The sequence below is a fragment of the Neoarius graeffei genome, chromosome 16 (genome assembly GCF_027579695.1).
Source record: "Neoarius graeffei isolate fNeoGra1 chromosome 16, fNeoGra1.pri, whole genome shotgun sequence".
Classification (NCBI taxonomy): Eukaryota; Metazoa; Chordata; class Actinopteri; order Siluriformes; family Ariidae; genus Neoarius; species Neoarius graeffei.
In genome coordinates, this window is record NC_083584.1 from 22,383,951 (window position 1) to 22,406,340 (window position 22,390).

The 22,390-nt window shown below is 42.2% G+C and overlaps 1 protein-coding gene across 7 annotated transcripts in view; it reads right to left on the minus strand.

Annotated features, from left to right (window-relative positions):
* ptk2aa (protein tyrosine kinase 2aa) overlaps positions 1–22,390 on the minus strand; it is a 336,131-nt gene that overhangs the window by 167,182 nt on the left and 146,559 nt on the right. For 6 of the 7 annotated variants that reach the window (XM_060942653.1, XM_060942652.1, XM_060942651.1 and 3 more), the window contains one exon: positions 7,621–7,856. In XM_060942653.1, the coding sequence (XP_060798636.1) occupies positions 7,621–7,824 (204 nt within the window). In that variant the 5' untranslated portion in view covers positions 7,825–7,856. Of the gene's footprint in view, positions 1–7,620; positions 7,857–13,581; positions 13,671–22,390 lie in introns of those variants that run through there. The other variant, XM_060942649.1, reaches the window with a different exon arrangement.

Genomic DNA, 22,390 nt, shown 5'->3' on the forward strand with positions numbered 1-22,390 from the left:
CGAGCAGTGATTCGGGACTGAGCCGCTGTGTGTGTGATCCCAACGCATATCACTTACTACTTGCAAGTGGAAGGATGGCAAGCCTAAAGACAATCATAACTACACAATGGGCAGTATTTGCATCAGTATTTGTAGTATTTTCATACTTTTATACTCTTTAATGAAAGGTGATACAAGGCGGAAGTCCGCGCCGTTTTTCAGCAGTCGCGTCACATGACCAACGCCAGCGAATCAGGAAGGTGGATGTCACAGTGACGTTGTCCAATGATGATGCCAGCTAGAGCTCAGCACAGCGTATCCGCGTATCTCAATGTTTACACAGCACCGGACCAGACACAATCTGGATTGAATATGTGGACGCTGGCGGATTCCTGTTTCCCGGCGTTTCCAGGCGGTTTAATGTAAACGGACAGTGCATCCGCGAAGAAAACGAGACAGATACGGTCTAATGTAAACTTGGCCTAAAGTTTCTGTATAGACAGACTAAAAATGTCAACCTTGAAACTAAAAAGCTGCCTGTGTCAGCTTTAATCCAAAGTCACTATGACTATGCCAGTGCATCATGGTATTCTGGATTAACCAAGAAACACAGGTCTCGGTTACAGATTTCTCAGAACAAAATCATTAGATACCTTTTGAATGCACCGTCAAGGAGCCATGTTGGAGCTGATGAATTTTGCCTGGTTAGGATGTTGCCGGTGGAACTTCGTATTAAACAACTTAAATTAAATTTAGTACATAAAATTGTCAATGGAAACGCCCCTTCTTATCTTTCTCAGTCCCTTACCCTTAATATTCATGGCACTGGTACAAGATCCAACACCTCTTCTCTCCATGTTCCTCATGTCAAATCTTTTGGTAACACCTCTTTTTTTTATACCGGTACTTTAGTCTGCAATGAGCTTCCATCTCATATTCAATGTACACAAAGCAGGTCTCTCTTCAAGTTGCTAGTCAAACAGTTTTTATTCAGTGAACTTATTAACCAGGAACACAGGCCTTATGTATATTACTAGTCATTTTGATTTTATACTCTTTATTTTGTTTAATTTATTTTAACAATTTGTATAATATTCTATTTTCATTTTTAGTCACTTGTTACATGCTAGTCACTTGACCCAAGGACCACAATGGAAACAAGCGCTGTGCCCTTTATTGTGTTATCCTGGTATGATTATGTCAATATTTTATATATTTATTTATGTAAAGTTTTTACATGTTTATGCCGAATAAATCAATTAAAAAAAAAAAAACCCAAAAAACCCCATGTACACCAAGTTTCAAATCCGTATCATGAACAGTTTTGGATATATGCTCCGGAAACGAACATTGCTCTTAGAAACTAAGTCAAAATCTATTTTTTATGTAAAAATTTGAAAAATGCTTCTTTTAAAAAAAATAAAATAAATAAAATAAACATAGCAGAAGGCACTAGTTCACACGTTGCTTGATATGTAGACAATGTTTCATGAAGGTATCTTCAGTAGTTTTAAAGATATGGCCCAGAAACGAAAATGTGACCGGACAGACGAATGGAACCCATTTCTTTTCCCCCCTCTTGGATTAAAAAAAAAAAAAAAAAAAAAGAGTGCTCTGAGAGCACAATATCCCCTGCTGGTAACTATATGTGGCAGCGGGGGCGTGCTCAAGCATCGGTCTGTGACAGGAGGGCGGAGTCAGGGAAGGTAAGTGGCAGAATCACTACACCTGTCGTTAATTAATGTGTTTGTGTGTCTTCCCAGTGACCGCGCCCTGTTTAAGGAGAGAGAGCGAGAGAAGAGGGAGCTCTCTCCACAACCAGACGGCCGATGTGTGTGCGTGTCTGAGTGTGTGAGAGTGTTTATAAAAGCTGAAAAGCTGAATGAAAGAGTTTTGTGAACTCAGTTCTGGCCTGCCGTCCTTCTGTGCTCGGTCCCGGGTTTCGGCACCACTGTGACAGTTCATGTAGGGGAGTGGAGCACAGAAGGACGGCAGGCCAGAACTGAGTTCACAAAACTCTTTTTTTCAGCTTTTCAGCTTTTATAAACACTCTCACACACTCAGACACGCACACACATCAGCCGTCTGGTTGTGGAGAGAGCTCCCTCTTCTCTCGCTCTCTCTCCTTAAATAGGGCGCGGTCACTGGGAAGACACACAAACACATTAATTAACGACAGGTGTAGTGATTCTGCCACTTACCTTCCCTGACTCCGCCCTCCTGTCACAGACCGATGCTTGATCACGCCCCCGCTGCCACACTATACCTATGCTATAAGTGCTTAATACACCCTCATGAAATTGTCAAAGTACAAGTTTGGTAATCAAGAGCTATAACTCTGGTAAAACGTGACTGAATTGAACGCAGTTGCAATATGCGCATTACTGACATATAACAAAGAATCTTGTCAAGTTTCATGAAATTCCTCCAAAAACTCTGAGAGGAGTTGATTTCAGAAGGTGAGTAGCCTTCCCGGGACAGACAGACAGACGGACGGACGGACGGACATCGCCACGACATAATCCCCCTTACACCCTGGACAAGTCGCCAGGTCATCACAGGGCTGACACATAGACACAGACAACCATTCACACTCACATTCACACCTACGGTCAATTTAGAGTCACCAGTTAACCTAACCTGCATGTCTTTGGACTGTGGGGGAAACCGGAGCACCCGGAGGAAACCCACGCGGACACGAGGAGAACATGCAAACTCCACACAGAAAGGCCCTCGCCGGCCGCTGGGCTCGAACCCAGGACCTTCTTGCTGTGAGGCGACAGCTCTAACCACTACACCGCCGTGCCGCCCATAGAATCTAAAATATGAAACATTTTTTGCTTTTTTTTTTTTGTTGACCACATAATTCCATATATGTTCCGTATTTTATTTCATAGTTTTGATGTCTTCAGTATCGTTCTGCAATGTAGAAAATAGTCAAAATACAGAAAAACCTATGAATATGTACAAACTTTTGACTGGCACTGTACATATTTAGCTACAGAACATAAGTAAAAACACCCATATGAACCTAAATCAATTGTCTCCCTGCTGAAAACAAAATTCTGAAGGAAAATCTTCCGTGTGTCTCAATTTGCGTACATCTGTACTGACACTTGCTATTTTGAGTGCATCCGTACTGACGAGGATGGCAATACGTACTGCAAAGAGAACCTGGATAATGCTTTCAAAACGGTCAAAATATTGACCGTGTCCGAAAATCACTCACTACTCACTATATAGTGGACTATAAAGCGAGCTCGCCATTTTGTAATGCTGTCTGAATGTATAATGAGAATTATTACACCCTATATAGTGCACTCAAAGTTAGCCTGGGCCCGCCCATCCTAAGCGTGACGCAACACGAGGGCCTGTTGCGAACTTAGTCTGGCCAGGCAAGCTATCTACAGCTCTTCCAAGCTCCCGAAAAATCGGGAACCAATCAACTTTGAGCATCTCCAACGGCCCTGGGTAGAGGCGTGTTCAAGGCACTGACGTAGTAGAACTGCGACCGGAAGCCATAGATTGTTTACAGAATCTATGCCGGAAGCGCTTCATTCACGCTTCCGCATCTATTACGCATAGATGCTGTATTGAAAGCATTCAACGGGAAGTTCTCATTGAAAACGGAGCAAAGAGCAGCCCTGGAGGTATTTATTGAAAGGAAGGACGTTTTCGCCTTGCTCCTGACCGGCTTCGGTAAGAGTTTAATCTACCAGTTAGCCCCGTCGCGTCGCATACGTCAGAGGAAAGAGTGATGTGATTGGTTTAAGCTTCGTCACAGCCTTTTCTGGCTTCGACCAGTAGCAAACTGAGGCATTTCAGGGAGGCGGGTCAACCACGGGCTCTGGGAAACGGTTGGGCTTAATATCTTGGCCAGACCAAATGCTCGCAGAGCTTTGAAGTCGCGTTAGCCAGGCTAACTCAAAGTAGCCCACAATGCATCCTGAAAAGTCGTGTACAACTGATGGTCACTAACCAAGCAATATATCCCATCATGCATTGCGGTCTCGCTTGGGGGGGGGGGGGGGGGAGTAGTGTGTTGGGGTGAATGGACGGAGGAAGAAACACATTATAAACAATACAATTAAAAACAGTAAGAGCAGAAAATAATCTAAAATAGAAGAAGACATAAAATACAAGAATAAAAGTGAGGAATTAATCAAAAGCCTCAAATTTGATTTAATAAAAGGCAGCGGCAAAGAAGAAAAGCATTCAGCCTTGATTTAAAAGAACTGAAAAGTGCAGCAGAAACAAAGTACCTTGTATTGATTAATGTGGGAAATGCGCTCAGTATAATATGGATTTATTACAAAAATACATGCATGTATTTATCATTTTGAAAAACCCACCAGCCGACTGATCTGGCACGCTTTAATTGCACGACAGTAATGACGTAAATAACGGCGTGGCGGAGTAGTGTCCGAAAGCGTTTTTTTCATTTCATCATTGAGCTCACTATATAGTCCTCTATATAGAATTCCCTATACAGTGAGTAGGGAATCGTGAATGAGAGGGATTTCGGACACAGCAGGAGTGTGCAACACTCCACACTTCTCACCCTCAATGGCCGCCATCTTGGCTACATAGCGGACGTAGAGGGACCACTAACCTATTGTCAGCCAGTTTGAACAGAGTATGTCATCGACACGAATTTCCATGTCGTGGGAAATGTCTATGCACACAAGCGAGGAAAATTAAAAACACATTCCTTTTTATTTTCCGGAGCTTTTTAATTTAATTTTATTTCATTTTCTCTTTTGTGTTTGTGTAGTTTGAGTGTTTTGTCCGCCGGTTGTGTTGTAGCTCCGGACCCAGTTTTGGGCGTCGGTTCCCTCCAGGCCTTGGTTCGCTGTGGATGATGCCTGTGCTCCTCGCTATGGACTGCAGTGAGCTCGTTGCTCTTTTTACATCGTGGTTGTCCAGCGCTCTGCGCTTTAACGCTTGGCGTGATGTTCCGAGCGATGTTCGGTGGTGTCGCGGCGGCTGTGCAGGCGGTTTGGGACACACCAGCGCTTTGCGTGTTGGAGCTTCTCTGCTCGCTTTGTGGATCCATGGCGTGATGTTCTGAGCGATGTTGCTGACGGCGTCGCGGCGGCGGTGCTGGAGATGTGGGACTGGTTTTCATGCGCCTTTTGGTGGGACTGTGGCTGCTACACCACGGGAACTACATCCTGACCCCTACTTGGTGGACTTTTTACTTTTCATTAATTTTTTTCTTTTATATTTTTTATTTATTTTTTTTCTTTCTTTGTCTACTATTGTAAAGCGTCCTTGGGTTTCTTGAAAGGTGCTATATAAATTTAACTTATTATTTTATTATTATTATTTAACATCGTGGTTGCCCAGCGCTCTGTGCAGCAGTGCTTTAGTGCTTGGCGTGATGTTCCGAGCGATTGTTGCTCGGTGGCGTCACGGCAGCTGTGCAGGCGGTTTGGGACATTCCAGCACTCTGTGTGGCGGTGCGTCTGTGCTCGCTTTGTGGATCCATGGCGCGGCGTTCCGAGTGACGTTGCCCGGTGCTGGCGGTGTGGGACTTGTTTCCGTGCGCCTTTTGGTGGGACTGTGGCTGCTACACCACTGGAATGACATCCTGACCTTTATTTGGTGGACTTTTTTTCCCCCTATAATTGTAAAGCAACCTTGGGTTTTGAGAAAGGCGCTATATAAATTGAAATTATTATTATGCAGCAGTGTAGGGGAAAGGGGGGGGAAAAAACAGCTGGCAGATTTTATTTATTTATTTAAGTCGGTGATCTAACAATCGAAGTCAAATGTTACGATCATCATTTCCAGTAAGTGCACAAATACATAGTGTACTACATGGAAGAATATGACTCGAGATACAGCACTAGTGTCAAAATGTACCGAAAAAGACGTCTGCTCTTTGCAATCACAGCTGTCCATTTTTGACTTTTGGGGGGGGGGGGGGGGGGGGTGTTTAACCACCACTGGTCAATAGATAGTTTTCCCATGACGTCACAGAGTCGGGGATTCCCTGGTGGTGGCCATCTTGGAGGGCTAGCTTACCGTACGGGTCACTGAGCACACATTGTAGCCCGCGAGTTACATTCATTTATAGTTACATTACTACTATTTAAAGCTAGCAATGGTGCACACCTGTCGTATTCACGGCTGTCGTAATAGGTCAGATGATGAAGTCAAGCGGAGCTTTTATGGAATTCCCACTGTACGGGAGCACGAAGGTGAGCAAACAAACTCAGCATACAAAGGAGAAATCTATGGCTTGCGAGAATCAACCGCAAGGATTATCAGCCTTCCAAACACAGCAAAGTCTGCTCCGATCATTTTATAAGTGGTAAGTTGTTTAAATAAACAATCAATTGTGTTTAAGTTTGTTTTTGGAAACCAAAACATCATGTGAACAATCTCTGGAGAATGCCTAACTGGAACCGCTGAGTTTACATTGTAATGTACACTTAATATCGCTCGTTTGTCACGTTTCTATTTGACACTTGTCACTTCACTCACGCAAGGGTCATTTTTGAAAAACATTTTAGGTCTATTCTGTATGATTTGATTTGTGTTTGGGATGCAAACAGCGCGCCTTTTGGCGGATGCCGCCTGAATCGCGCAGATCCGATTTTTTTTTTTTAGGGGGGGGCGTTGGGAGTGTCTGATTGTAATTTCAAAGTAAATTCTGTATTCTGTATTAAAATTACTAAATAAGCAAATCCGTTACAGTCCATGAAACAGGAAGTATAAGGATAAGAAAAAAACAGTTTAAATCGGGAAGCTGCGCACATTTGCGCAACCCGAGCGGTGTGCAGGACTGCGCAAATGTGCGCAGCTTCCCGATTTAAACTGTTTTTTTCTCATCCTTATACTTCCTGTTTCATGGACTGTAACGGATTTGCTTATTTAGTAATTTTAATACAGAATTTACTTTGAAATTACAATCAGACACTCCCAATCCCCCCCCCCCCCCCCCCCAAAAAAAACGGATCTGCGCGATTCAGGCGGCATCCGCCAAAAGGCGCGCTGTGAATATATAAAGTTGTATATATCAGACAGCCTTTAAAGTTTGATGAAGTCAGTTTCAGGCTTTGGAGCAGGCTTTGGCAGTTTCAGGCTTTGGCAGCCCTGCATAGTCACTTGAAAATGCATCTTTGTCCACTTCGTAGGGTTCAATTCCCCCAATCAAGGCCAGTTTGGCTGCATACCGTTGTCGTGAGATGTCGTCTAATGTATCTATATACTTCTGTTTGCTTGATTTTGCCGACATTGATCTTTATTTTAGAAAACTGACTATACAACTTCATAAATTCGTCCGAGATAACATAGCCGGTAGTGGCGATGGTCCGTTTTGTTTGCCCTCCAAGATGGCAGCTGGGGGGCGTTCCACGGAATGCCGTGACGTCAGTGAAAACTATCTATAGAACACTTTAAGGCTGTAACAGAAGAGTAAGTCTCACCAGCTGATTGAAAAACTGACTCATGGCTATGAATATAAAAATAATAAAAAACACATAATTAACTTGTTAAAAATGCTTGCGCCTGTCGAGTGTCTTGCTGCCTTTGTGAATGCAGAGTCAGACTGAGGCAGTGCGAGTCTGTCTAAAAGCCTGTTCATTTTGATTCTTCCTCCCCGTGTGAAAGGCACTTTGTGTTCTCTCTTACCCGGACATCAGTGGCATCTCCATGGCGGATGTTGCTGCACCATGTGCTGTGCTCGTTGTGCTCGCTTTTGCTCTCAAAATAGTGGATGACCTTGAGGATGCGGTCAGGGGCAGGGGCAGAACGCTCTGTTCCCCCGCTGAGCCGAGACTTGACCCCTCCGCCCACGCCGTGGCTCAGGCTGGGCTCCAGGTACGCCGTCGCCATGCCTTTACTGTATGCTAGGTGTCGGTCATATTCTGTTCAGGAAAGGAAAAAAACAAACAAACACCACACACAGACACAGTTAGTACCACAAGGCTATTTCTCTACTTATTAATCACATCATTATTTCAGACTAATCAGGATTTAAGATCTTGCCTTACGATGGACCACTTTCCATTTCCTAAACCCTGCCCACTTGGTTACTGTCGAACATATTTGAGTCCAGCTTATTAAGCAGAAAAATAATCCTCCAATACGATTTTGAAGGCAAGATCCATAACACAACCCCTGAGCAGGATAAATAAGGATAAACAGCTGAAAGCAAAGCCTCCAGTCTCCACGAGCAGCTTCATCAACTAGACATTCGTGTACTGTAGATGACGCGAAAATAAATGTAGCGTTGGCAGGAAAAGTCCGATTATATGGATTTTAAGGAAAAGGTTTAGATCGTCCATCCACTGCTGGTTCTTGTGAAATATTTCCTATAACAGCTAGCAAACAGTGATTAAGCTTACAGTGCTCTTTGTTTTATTTTAGTTATATAAAGGCACTAATTTCAAGGCATAAAGCAGCACTTACTTCTGAAGCACTGTGAGCTTCACTAGAGGAGCTCTGCTCTTCTGCCATGATCGGAGAGCTCAAACATGGAAGAGCGGAAAGGAATCGGAAACGTACGCGAGATTAGACCACATCCGCAAATTTAAGCATCTTAAAATGTTTTTATTAATGCCAAATAAAATATCCAGCACAAATTATATATGACAGACATAAATTAATAATTTATAAATTTTATTTTAAACACGTTTTTAGCTAGCAGGACTGCAGCTCATCACCTCTCCCGCCCGCTCCCGCATTGTGCACTCCCCCTCCCGCCCGCGCCCGCAAAGAGCTTTCAAAATTTGTCCCGCGCTGCACTGCTTTGCATCGGGTCCCGCGGGACTCCCGCGGGAGTGCAGGGCTCTAACTCAGATCTTTCCTTGATGTATATGGGCAGAATAACCTGCATGCGTGAGATTGAAATATACTGAAGTACAAGTGCTACATCAGTAATGAAGTACTTTTAACACTTTGACGTACAGCGAGTGCAAAAGTCAGGCACATGAAGTGCTGAACATTTACACAAGAAAGTTCTAGTGCCAACTAAACAAGTGACAGCAATACTTAGTATAATATTCTGTTGAAATACCAATACTCAAACAGCCAAGGAAACAAACCAACCGTATAAAGTATAACTAAATAGAGAACTCAAAACAGCTAACCCCAGGCTAGACCGTACACAGCCTGGGTTGGTCGAGGCCAAAATACAGTTACACAGTGGGCAGGAGAGAGGTGCAGCTTGAAGAAGTGAGGCTTCAGTCTGTGCTTGGAGGTGGTCAGGGAGTCAGCAGGTCTGACCTCAATGGGAAGATCATTCCATCAATGGGAGACCAGGACAGACAGTAGTCTTGAGCGTTCTAGGCAGAAGTGGAGAGGAGGAGGGGCCAGGCGACCAGTAGTAATGGAGCGTAGGTACAGTGGTGTTTGAAAGTTTGCGAACCCTTTAGAATTTTCTATATTTCTGCATAAATATGATCTAAAACATTATCAGATTTTCACACAAGTCCTAAAAGTAGATAAAGAGAACCCAGATGAACAAAAATATTATACTTGGTCATTTATTTATTGAGAAAAATGATCCAATATTATATATCTGTGAGTGGCAAAAGTATGTGAACCTTTGCTTTCAGTGTCTGGTGTGACCCCTTTGTGCAGCAATAACTGCAACTAAACGTTTGCGGTAACTGTTGATCAGTCCTGCACACCAGCTTGGAGGAATTTTAGCCCATTCCACCGTACAGAACAGCTTCAACTCTGGGATGTCGGTGGGTTTCCTCACATGAACTGCTCGCTTCAGGTCCTTCCACAACATTTCCATTGGATTAAGGTCAGGACTTTGACTTGGCCATTCCAAAACATTAACTTTATTCTTCTTTAACCATTCTTTAGGAGAGCGACTTGTGTGCTTAGGGTCGTTGTCTTGCTGCATGACCCACCTTCTCTGGAGATTCAGGTCATGGACAGATGTCCTGACATTTTCCTTTAGAATTCGCTGGTATAATTCAGAATTCATTGTTCCATCAATGATGGCAAGCCGTCCTGGCCCAGATGCAGCAAAACAGGCCCAAACCATGATACTACCACCACCATGTTTCACAGATGGGATAAGGTTCTTATGCTGGAATGCAGTGTTTTCCTTTCTCCAAACATAACGCTTCTCATTTAAACCAAAAAGTTCTATTTTGGTCTCATCCATCCACAAAACATTTTTCCAACAGCCTTCTGGCTTGACCACGTGATCTTTAGCAAACAAGCAGCAATGTTCTTTTTGGAGAGCAGTGGCTTTCTCCTTGCAACCCTGCCATGCACACCATTGTTGTTCAGTGTTCTCCTGATGGTGGACTCATGAACATTAGCCAATGTGAGAGAGGCCTTCAGTTGCTTAGAAGTTACCCTGGGGTCCTTTGTGACCTCGCCGACTATTACACGCCTTGCTCTTGGAGTGATCTTTGTTGGTCGACCACTCCTGGGGAGGGTAACAATGGTCTTGAATTTCCTCCATTTGTACACAATCTGTCTGACTGTGGATTGGTGGAGGTTTAGAGATGGTTTTGTAACCTGTTCCAGCTTCATGAGCATCAGCAACGCTTTTTCTGAGGTCCTCAGAAATCTCCTTTGTTCATGCCGTGATACACTTCCACAAACGTGTTGTAAAGATCAGACTTTGATAGATCCCTGTTCTTTAAATAAAACAGGGTGCCCACTCACACCTGATTGTCATCCCACTGATTGAAAACCCCTGACTCTAATGTCACCGTCAAATTAACTGCTAATCCTAGAGGTTCACATACTTTTGCCACTCACAGATATGTAATATTGGATCATTTTCCTCAATAAATAAATGACCGAGTATAATATTTTTGTCTCGTTTGCTTAACTGGGTTCTCTTTATCTACTTTTAGGACTTGTGTGAAAATCTGATGATGTTTTAGGTCATATTTATGCAGAAATATAGAACATTCTAAAAGGTTCACAAAATTTCAAGCACCACTGTATCTAGCTGGCATGAAGGGGTGGATCAGACTCTGCAGGTACGCTGGCCCTAACCCTTTGATAGCCTGGTAAGCTAGCACCAATGTCTTAAATTTGATGCGAGCTGCAATAAGTAGCCAGTGCAGGTCGGCAAGCGAGGGAGGTTGTAGACCAAGCGAGCTGCAGCGTCCTGGATGAGCTGCAGGCGTCTGATGGCAGAAGCTGAAAGACCAGCAAGGAGAAAGTTGCAGTAGTCCAAGCAGCAGATGATCGAGGCTTGGACCAAGAGCTGAGTACAGTAGGTGGTACTTCAATTAAAATACATCAGTTCAACGAGACGAAACGTGGACACTCCACAACAGTTCTCTCATAGCGCTAAAACACTGTTTACTGCATTACGGTTTAGTGGCAAGACAAAAACAAAACGCATCTCAGTACTGCTAATTTTCTCGACATGGATGGCCTGGAATTACACATGCCACAAGCTTGTGTGGGACTTTATAAAGCAGAGTTTAATCGTTCCATGAATAAAAAAATGAAACCTTAAAAACTGCTTTGTGAGAAACACAGTTTAAAACCAGGGTGGAGTGAAACACTGATTGTACTCATATCAGGTCGTGAACTGTACAGTGTGTTGTACATCGGAAGACTCTGATCTGATGTCATTCCTTGAGAAGTGCTGGAATGCTCTCCCATGAGGCAGCAAAGCCACACCAATCATCATACACACAAACACACACCCCATACACCCTGTTTATCTTCTAGTGTTATTAGAGCACAAATTAGATGCGCTTCCTCTGGTATGGAACAAAACACACACACACACACACACACACACACACACACACACCTCTGCAGTGTGATATGACAGCACAGAGAATCAGCATGAGGGAAGAAAACAAAAAAAAAATCTCAAAATTTCAGATAAATGTCTCCGGCTTCTTGTTTCCATGTTAAACCCAGGGGCTTCAAAGTTTGGGAGAATAGCAGGGTACAAATAATTTACAGCAGGGTGCAAAATGGTAAAATGTCTGTGACATAATGACAAAATGACATAATGCACACAAAGCGTGCAGGGATATATATATATATATATATATATATATATATATATGAGAGAGAGAGATGCAAGTACGAATTTTTCATGGGGCAGGATGGTTTGGAACAGGTCATCTAAAATTGGGATAACATTTACCCGGGACAGGTATTTGAGGCGGGTCGTCTAGCTTAAGCTTGATTAGCGTTGTTACGCACGCCAGTGTTTCCCACAGAAATTTTGGAGACTATGGGGGCAGCCCATTGGGGGGGGTTTAAAATTGAGTGACATGTTAAATATTAAGTTATTACTGAAAAACTATTGATTAAAAAAACAAAGACACTGAGAAATGGTCCTATAAACAACTTTACCAATATAAAAGATTACCAGGACTACAAAAATGCAGAAAAATAGGCTTTACTTATCCAAATGCACCTGTTGGTTCAAAAGTTAAAGTGCAGAGAACCTCACAGCACAACATGAAGTTACCTTCAAATATAATATAAATGCCTCAGCTTTCATGTAAGAAAAAAAACTATTAATACTAGTACTGTGTGCAGGCAGTCTCTCCTGAAGACTAAATTAAACAATAATTATAAACTAATAAAATAAATGGCTCAGGCTTCATAGAAGAAAAAAACAATTTGAACAGAATCTCACAGTATGATGCTGAAGCTGCCTAAACAATGGAAAATAAAATACCATTTTGGCAAAAACGTTGGCATCCATTAATTTCTTGTATTAAGTAAAAAAAAAAATATGTTGCCAGATACTGCTGACGTTTTACAGCCCAAAATATGTTCAAAACCCGCCAAAATGCACTTAAAACCGCCCAATCTGGCAACACAGGGCAGTAATGGCAGCACTCATGTCGAGGTTGTAAACAAAGCTGACGCGGCAACGGACATACATGACATAGTGGATGTAATTTACGTTCACAACTTTTTTTTGCCGTCAGAAATATTTAATATTAAATTTTGTGACTCGACTGACAATACCCGGCGGCATAACAAGCCATAGCCGGCGATTTGCTGCTGGTGACCGGCTACTTTTGAGACCGCTGTAAACCCATATAAACGCTTGTGCACTACACAGGTCAGTGGGAAGAAAAAAAAACAGTACTGTAGGTAAATAAATAGTCAAAAATATGAAACAATACATACTGTGATAAAAACAGAGTGCTGTGGTTTGTGAGAAATTGGAAAAAAAAAAAAAGTCATGCTAACGTGCTCTCCCGTTGGCATTAAAAGTAACCTTTCACTTAATTCATATTTTACATTAATGGCATTTAGCAGACGCTCTTATCCGGAGTGACGTACAACAGATCCAGAGCAGCCTGGGGGGATAGGTACCTTGCTCAAGGGCACTTCAGCCATTCCTGCTGGTTTAGGGACTTGAACCGGTGACCTTTTGCTCCCAAAGCTGCTTCTCTAACCATGAGGCCATGGCTTCCCCCGATATTTGATTGCAATTTTTATTTAACATTCTTACACACACACTGATCAGCCCAGTTACACTGCTGTTCAGAACAACCAGAACACAGTCAAGAAACACTTTCATATATAAAAACACACAGAACTCACAAGAAAAACTTACAAAAATCAACCTGATATAAAATAAAGATTGAAACATCTTTGTTATAGCTGATCTCCCACCTCTAAGCAGAAACCTCAAGGGCGCAGGCCACTCGGGACTGATGTGGAAACGCAAACACATCGCCATGTGCGAAGAGAAGAGAGGAAACCGGAATACTCGCTATGTCTGTGTCTGGGGACACACACACACCTTGTGTCTGACACAGCACTCATCATCGAAGCAGACTGCATGTATGACTCAAGAATGTGACTAAACAGAGCTTCAGCTCATGTCTGGACTCTTCACCTGGGCTTCAGGTAGATGACGGAGACCGCACTTTCACAACTCTCATTTCCAGGCCATTACATCAACACGTTGGAATTCGCTTGAGGCGAGCGAGCATGGAAAACCAAGTGTAGTCAAATCATAAAAAGCAAAGGTGTGATAAAGAGAGATTAAATGAGTTTCATAATGAGTTCGATTTACTCCACAGGGTATCGAAACGTCTATGGAATCAATTTTGTGCCAAAATGTTCATACAATACTTTTGAAATATCAAACAAAAACGACAAATCAAAATACAAAAAAAGTCCATTTTTTTTTTAGACTGGCAAACAAATTATTCGTGTAATTGTGCAAAATATCAGTCTATTACTCTTCAGAACCGTTTATTTTTGTTCCGCGTCTTTCTCAGTTTTGTTTGACGTAATTTATTTTGGTTGCGATTCCAGCTTTCTCGTTTGCGCTCCCTGACTTTTTGCTTGCAGTTTTGGCACAAACTTCCCGTGTGGGCGGGCTGTCCAGGAATGCATTCCCATTGGCTAACTTGTGTTTGACTGACAGCTCCGCTCAGCCATTCCCTACTCGGATTCTGGCGGACTGTTTGACGAGTGACCGATCCATTGACGGTAAACAAGGATCGAGTGGACTTCAGTGGCGACTATGATATTGAATTTACACTTTGTTGAATTAATTCAATATCAGTCGCCACTGAAGTCCACTCCATCCTTGTTTACCGTCAATGGATCGGTCACTCGTCAAACAGTCCGCCAGAATCCGAGTAGGGAATGGCTGAGCGGAGCGGTCAGTCAAACACAAGTTAGCCAATGGGAATGCATTCCTGGACAGCCCACCCACACGGGAAGTTTGTGCCAAAACTGCAAGCAAAAAGTCAGGGAGCGCAAACGAGAAAGCTGGAATCGCAACCAAAATAAATTACGTCAAACAAAACTGAGAAAGACACGGAACAAAAATAAAAGGTTTCTGAAGAGTAACAGACTGATATTTTGCACGATTACACGAATAATTTGTTTGCCAGTCTAAAAAAAAATTGACTTTTTTTGTTTTTGTATTTTGATTTGTCGTTTTTGTTTGATATTTCAAAAGTATTGTATGAACATTTTGGCACAAATTTGATTCCATAAACGTCCTGGCTTCAGTTAAGGCAGCTACAAACTGTAAAAAGTTTGGCTTCCTGGTGTTCTGGAAGAAAACACTGAAATGCAATCACGAGTTCATTTTTCTGACAAAGACAGAACAGATTCTCATCTTGTCTGGTAGAGCGTCGTCATGATCGATTTGTTTAATTTCTTTCCAAACAGCGCAGATGGTTTGGGTTTGAGATCGAAGATTTCTGTTGGAAGAGGTTTTTCCTTGGCATATACGGAAGGAAACTCCAGTGTCTGATTTTCCCAGGAAAGTCTTCAGGACAAAAGAGTCTGCACTTTCTAGTTTCTCAGTCACATGACAAAATTTGTTGGTTTTTTTCCCATTAACTTCAAGAGAGAGAATCCAGGAAACTGCATCTCAAGGATTGTTTATAGCGCAAGTGATAAGAGGAACTAACTGGTTATTTTCCTATAACAACAACACCATAGTCTGAAGTGTCTTATTCCACTTATACCACAGTTCAATTACAATTTCTAATGAATAACATTATTCCTTAATTATCTTATTAGATTTTCTTGATTTAAATGTCCAGACTGGTCAACATTATTCAAAGCTAAAAACACACCATTTAATGAACAGCGTATGCAATAAAGAAATGACGAAATATGGGTAAACTGGAAATATTTAATATCCATGTTGCAATTGTCTGCAAAACAATTCTAGTGGTATTTAAATGCGTTCTTAGTTCCATGTATTGTGACAATACATCCATTTTCTCACCATTATACTGAAACAGGAAGTGAAGTGACGAGTTCAACTACATTCATGAATTGCTTTCACATATCTTGCGGTTTGCGACCGAGTTCAATTAAAGCAAACCTCAGAGCACCATTTTCAGATGCATCAGGAGGTTCTGGTTTCCAGGTTTAAAAAAAAAAAACAGTTTAAACTAAAATGTTCTAACCTCCTTGTGCAAACGGTCTCAGGTCCGAAAGTCTGAACATCAGCTTCTATTAGCTCTTTTGTGGTTGGAATGTTGGTCAGGTGTCGTATTGTCTTTGGGCTGAGAATATGGCTGGTGAAACAATGTGCAAGTTCACTGTATTTTTGTGAACATAACTATAAAGAGCATTTACTCTAAACACAGCAGATGTGATTCAACGAGATTCAGCACATAGTGGAACTCAAAAAGAAAGGGGGGGAGAATAAAACAAAAATAAATAAAAGCAAAATGCATCAAAATGCAAATAGTTTATTATTATTATTAGTAGTAGTAGTAGTAGTAGTAGTCATCGTAGTAGTGGTGTCGCAATTATAACATCATCATTGCTTCATTAAACACAATGTGAAAATAAACATCTTTATAAAATAATCCCTTCAATATCACAAATCCTATCTGACAATAAATAAAAAAATTTTTTTTCGTGGTGCGGTTTCCATCAAATCCTGCACTCTGATTGGCTGGCGAGTGGGTCTGTATCCGACGGTACGGACCCTGGTTACGGACCTCTGGCAACTCGCTCGTTCACAACAACAAACATAGTAGCATTTTTTGTCAACATTTATCTTTTTTTTTATAAGATTTATTTATAAGATTATCAAAAATCTTATAAATGTTTGCCAGCATTTCTCAGGAGAATAGCAACAGCATGGATAGCGATAACGACAGTGTTCACAGCGAAAGCGAGTTTTACTACCCTGAGGAAGAAGAAATAAAACATTTCAGGAGAAAGCTAAAAACCTCTACCTGTTGCTAACGCTGAGCAAAAAACATGGCTGAATCCTGAATGACTCTTATTTGTATAAATAGGGAACTACATAGGCGGCAAAGTCGTTTTTTCCTGCCATGAAGTGCACTTGTATACCGAGGAGGAAGCCATTAGCATTACAGCCGTGAATGAGGATTCAAAATGGCGGCTCGGTTTTCCCTTTCGGGCGCTCTCGTTTTCTGTTAGAATTTGGTAAAGAAAAAAATAAATATATTATTTACCAGCTTAAGGTCGGTCCGTATGGTGAAATACCGCGACCTCAGCCCAGAGGGCCTCGCTCAGTACTTTCAAGACCTCGGTCACGGTATTTCACAATACGGACCTCCCAGCTGGTAAATAACATTTATTCTATCCACATTCACTGGATATGAGCAACTGCACACTCTAATTGGCTACTCTACTACTAGGCCAGACCTGGGCATTTTACGGCCCGTGAGCCGCATCCGGCCCTTTGGTTCATTCTGACCGGCCCGCATAAGGTTAATTAGAAATTACAAAATAAACGTATTTTCTAATTTTACCTCATGCACGGACTGAATGTGCATTGCTTTTATTTTGAAGTTGTGTTCAACAAAAACACAATGCGCGCGACATGAACATGACATGAAATCCCACGAAACCTAATCCCGCGATAACTACTTCCGTAATTTGTCCAGACCAACCACAAACTTGTACGTCATCCTTCCAACGGTCCAGCCAATCACATAGTGTGACGTCACCGGCAGGAGCCGGAGCCCGAGCCAATCTGTAGATCTGATCCCTACACCGAATCGACTGATGATCATCTGTCAGCTGTGCTTCGCATCTCCACCTCAGACATTCAACCTGACTCTGATGCACTCGTTAAAGACCAACAGAGACTAGATTTCTCTCACTGAACAAATAAAAAACTGGAAAACACTAAATGAGGTGATTAGACTACAAATGTGGGCATCATTATTATAATATGATGTATCTTGCTTGATATTTGGAGTAGAAAGACAATATTGTGATGTCTTTACTGTGTTTTGGGGTGAACGTGACTGGAAAAAATGGTACAAACGTTCACATTTTGTTAACCATTGTTTTGGGAAATTTGATTGAATAAATGACATTTTTTGTAAGGCAACCTCGTTTTTTTTCATACTCTTACCAGTCTTAGCAGCTTGTAAAAACAATGTTATTTACTGCTTTATATAAAGAAATACAATTAATATTATGCAGAATTTAGTTCAGCCTTTTGGTCCGGCCCTCCACAAAATTTTCTGTTTCTCATGTGGCCCCACGGAAAAAATAATTGCCCACCCCTGTACTAGGCTATCGGCTCATATACCATGAGTGGAGAAAAACAAAATGCCAGAATGCGTTAAAGGAGATATGTAGAACCTTTATTTTTAAATACATTTCTGAGTGGATAGTATCTCCATCTTTGACTCTTGTATGCTGCATAATTGGGAATAAAAAAGAAATATTTTTTTGAGAGTTAAAAATCGACCGCAAAGTCGGCATTTGAGCTGCCCCGCTGAGCCAGCCAGCCCTGAGTGCGTGACGTCAGAGCGAGAACTGGTGTGAAAGACCAAAGCCAGACTCGGCAGGCGAGAGTGGTTGCAATGGCCTCTTCGTTCGGATTTATTGGAGATTCTTCGGATTCCTTGGACAGTAATACATCTGACTGTGATAGTCCTGAAATTGGAGTGTGTGTACATGCTACTGCTACACACGTAGAACCGTATCAGTTCGAACCATCGGAAAGTGAATCCGATAGTAACACGTCGGCCACGGAGACCCCCACCTTACGAAATAAAGCCAGAGAACAAAGCCGTCTAGAGAATTGGATGGAATTGAACGGACAGTCTCATGTGACTCATTAAAACAGGATGGGTGTTATAACTTATGCAACATGCATGTACATGCATGCGTTTCCACTGATAAAATGTAAAAGGCTCATTAAATAATCAGAAACTGAGACAATCACATTCTGAAGCAAATTAAATAAATCTTATACCGCTAACTTAAACACACAATACAAGTTACATGGATTAATCTAAATGCAGGTAAACAACGAGTGTTGTTTTTGTTAGGTAACCAAATGAGAGTCGCATCTTATCCGTCTGTGTTCTTGCTTCTTGAAGGCCGATCTTGTGGCCAATTGTTTTGAAACAATCAGTTCTTCGTTCATTCGCTTCTTCCACGCAAGGGTGAGATATTGCTGCTGAGGCAAGCATATCCAGCAGGAAAAAAAAAAAAAAGCATATCCAGTGGAGAAATCTGACGACTGGGCCACTCATTCTCCATTTTCTCCATACTGAGTACTCCGCCATTACTGCTCGGCTCACACTCTGGGAGAACTGGTGCAACTGAACTTACTTTCCTTTTCTTGTCCTTTAATTGTTGGTCCTGCACGCTCCTCAACAGATCAGAGGTTTCGTACGAGTCTTCAGTAAAATGTGCAGAGCAGAGGAGAGACCACTTCATAGGCAACCAATCCGTGAATTTCTCGCAAAACGCGTCCAAGTCTTTGCAGTTTGAACATTCTTGGGCCATGAATGCAACGTAAATCCACCTTCTGTTGTGTTGCTGCACCGTCCAAAAACACATCTACGTGGCATGGTGATAAATTAGCTCAAAATGGAGGATCGGAGTTGCAGTCAGCTCTGTGTTTTAGTATAGCGGAAACAGCAATGAGACCGATAGACTTCTTGCTATGACGTCACAGATGTCAAGGTCATTCACTCAGACCGCTACGTATATGAATCACTTTGATCATAAAAATTACTATATTAGATTTAATTGTTAACGCTCAAAACTATTCCTGTGCCAATGAGGTCTCAAGGCATTTATAAACGAAAATTGAGGCCATGGTTCTGCGTATCTCCTTTAAGTCAGATATATCACTTTGTTATGAAGTATTTAAAAGAAACAGAAATAGCTAAAAGAATACAGTCGTGTGTCTACCCCCCCAAAAATAATGTCCTATTATATTTTTAAGTTCGTTTCTTAGACAAGGATTTTAAGATCATTACCTTGTTGACAGTTTCAGCGTGAATCTTCCGCCTTCCTCAGAACTGTCACCAGATGTCGAGTGGTGACGTGCCTTATCAGCTGATGTTACGTTACGGAGGCGTGAACGTCCCGCCCGATTTGACAGGTAGTTCACGCCTCCTGCTGTCAGGTCGCTCCCCCAGGACGGCACTCCAGGTGTGCGACAGCGCATATGCTCCCTCATCCTGGTTTATCGTCCTTTGTGCCCACTTGCGTATCTCCACTGCCTCTAAAATCCAACGCTGGTATCTATTTTCTTCAGCGCGAATGACTCTGGCCTCTTCCCAATTCATTATATGATTTTGTCGTTTGCAGTGGTCTGACAGCAGGAGGCGTGAACTACCTGTCAAATCGGGCGGGACGTTCACGCCTCTGTAATGTAACATCAGCTGATAAGGCACGTCACCACCTGACATCTGGTGACAGTTCTGAGGAAGGCGGAAGATTCACGCTGAAACTGTCAACAAGGTAACGATCTTAAAATCCTTGTCTAAGAAACGAACTTAAAAATACTTAAACAGTTAGACATAATGAACTTCCACTACATAATCTCCTATTCCACACTCCAGCCCAACTGCCAAAAAAATCCTAAAGAAAGATGATGGTGGTGGTGGCGGTGCGTGTTGCTGAACCAACCGAGGACGAAATAAAAACTACTCAAAAGCAAAACTCCAGAAAATTAAACAACAAAATATGGAAAGAAAGTATTTGATGGTAGGAACGTACCTTTTTATTTTTCAAAAAATTATTATAGCAGCGTTTTCACAAATTGCTACTGTCATTTCACCGATTTGTTTACATTCTACGCGGAAATGATTTTCTTGGACGTTTTGTATAACAGTTTTTATTTATCCAATTTTCAAAAAATAAAAATGCTTTGTTTCTCAAAATCCAGTGAACGTGGATAGATTAGAAGAGTTATTCCACTCAATCTCGTCGTACATGACTTATGGACCCTTCCCACGTGACGTCACGACAAACGTGGCCGCCATTTTGGACATGAACTACCAGTAGTCTACCACAGCCAACAACGAGGAACGACGGCGAAGCATCGAAAGGAATACAGCCATCAAAGAAAGTTTTTACTTTCAGCAAGACTTCCATCATGCCATTATATTGTTGTGCACCTGGATGTAGTAACCATCAACACACAAGGCAAGATTTATCATTTTATCGGATCCCGACAGATGCTGACCGACGGAGAAGATGGATGGTCTCTAAAATATTGGCAAAATGATGTTTATTGACATAGCAATCGCGTGTAACGGGAAGCATTTGCATATCCGAAGTGTTGTGTTTACATCAAAGATAAAATAAACCGATATGACGACTGCTGCTGCCAGGTTGGGGACACAAACTAGTAGAAAGGAAGTGTGCCAACAGTGCCAACACACTTCCTTTGTGGTCGATTCTGCTTTAAGGTAAGATGCATTTAATTATTCGTCTGCTGTGGGTTTGGAATCGGTAGCCTGACCGATTCGTTCATGTTTGTGGTGCCATTTGTTTGTTGACGCGTGTTGAAATGGAAGATTGGTTGTTGACATGATTTCCAGTGATGCTTTGGTGCTGCTGTGGATCGGATGTGTTGAGTAGCCTGACTGTTTTTTTTTTTCTTGCGTGTGGTATCATTGTTGACGCGAGGTTGTTTTTTGAACATGCCAATGCGGACACGATTTCCCCTGATGAGTTATGACTTCAGACGCGATGCGTGTGTGGAGGTGTGGAGTCCGCGTGATATGTGCGTAAGACAGGCTTCTCATGTGTTTGGAGATCCGCGCTCTGAGACAAGCGCAAGCACACACACCCCCAAGGGAAAAAAAGAGGACCCCCCGAAAATATCGGCATAGTTCGAACACTGGGTTGGAGAAAGTAATGGCAAATAGTGAGTGCACAAACCATAGAAGGTAAACTGTACACAGCGCCAGGGCAGTGTGATGGTATGTCTACTTTTAGATTGTGTTAGCTTATCAATGAACACACTTGTCACTCGACGAGTTTCACGTCTTTACGACGGATACTTAAATGTGTGTTAGGTATTATTGTTGCAGTCTAAGCAGTCATTGTAGCAGCGAGATGAGCGAGAACCAAAAGGGTCTGTGCCATAAACCATTATTTCTTCATGTCCAAAATGGCGGTCGCGTTTACGAAGGTCACGTGAGTGAAAAGGGTCTATAGCCAACTCGGCGCTATGCGTCTCAGCTATCAGCTCATGTACGGCTCGATTTCGTGGGATAACTTAATTATAAAATATGGGGCAGTTTGCAGAAATGTAACCATCTCCAGTATAAAAATATGAAGCCTCTGAATTGCACTGGAAGATAAATCCTCGCACAAACCTACTTTAAACTGAAATCCCAGCTGCTTTATTTACGCGAGCACTTCCTCCATGCTGACAGATCCAGTGGTATGAAACGGAAGATAAATGATCATAACAGGAGACGAGAGAGTTATTAATATCCCATACTCTGACGGCGTGAGGCAGGAAGCCGAACAATAAAGCATGCCAGAGTATGGCAACATCATGGAACAGTACAAGACTGAAAAGAGAGACAGGAACATGGTGACAGGTGGAAGACTTGTTGGCTGTGGCCGAGTGAAGTCATGTGATCCGAGTCCTGGACACTGATTAGGATTTACTGGAGCTGGACGCTGATCGCTTTATCAGCGGAAGCAAACAAAGATGGAACAGCGGGGAAGTCTTGATAGATCA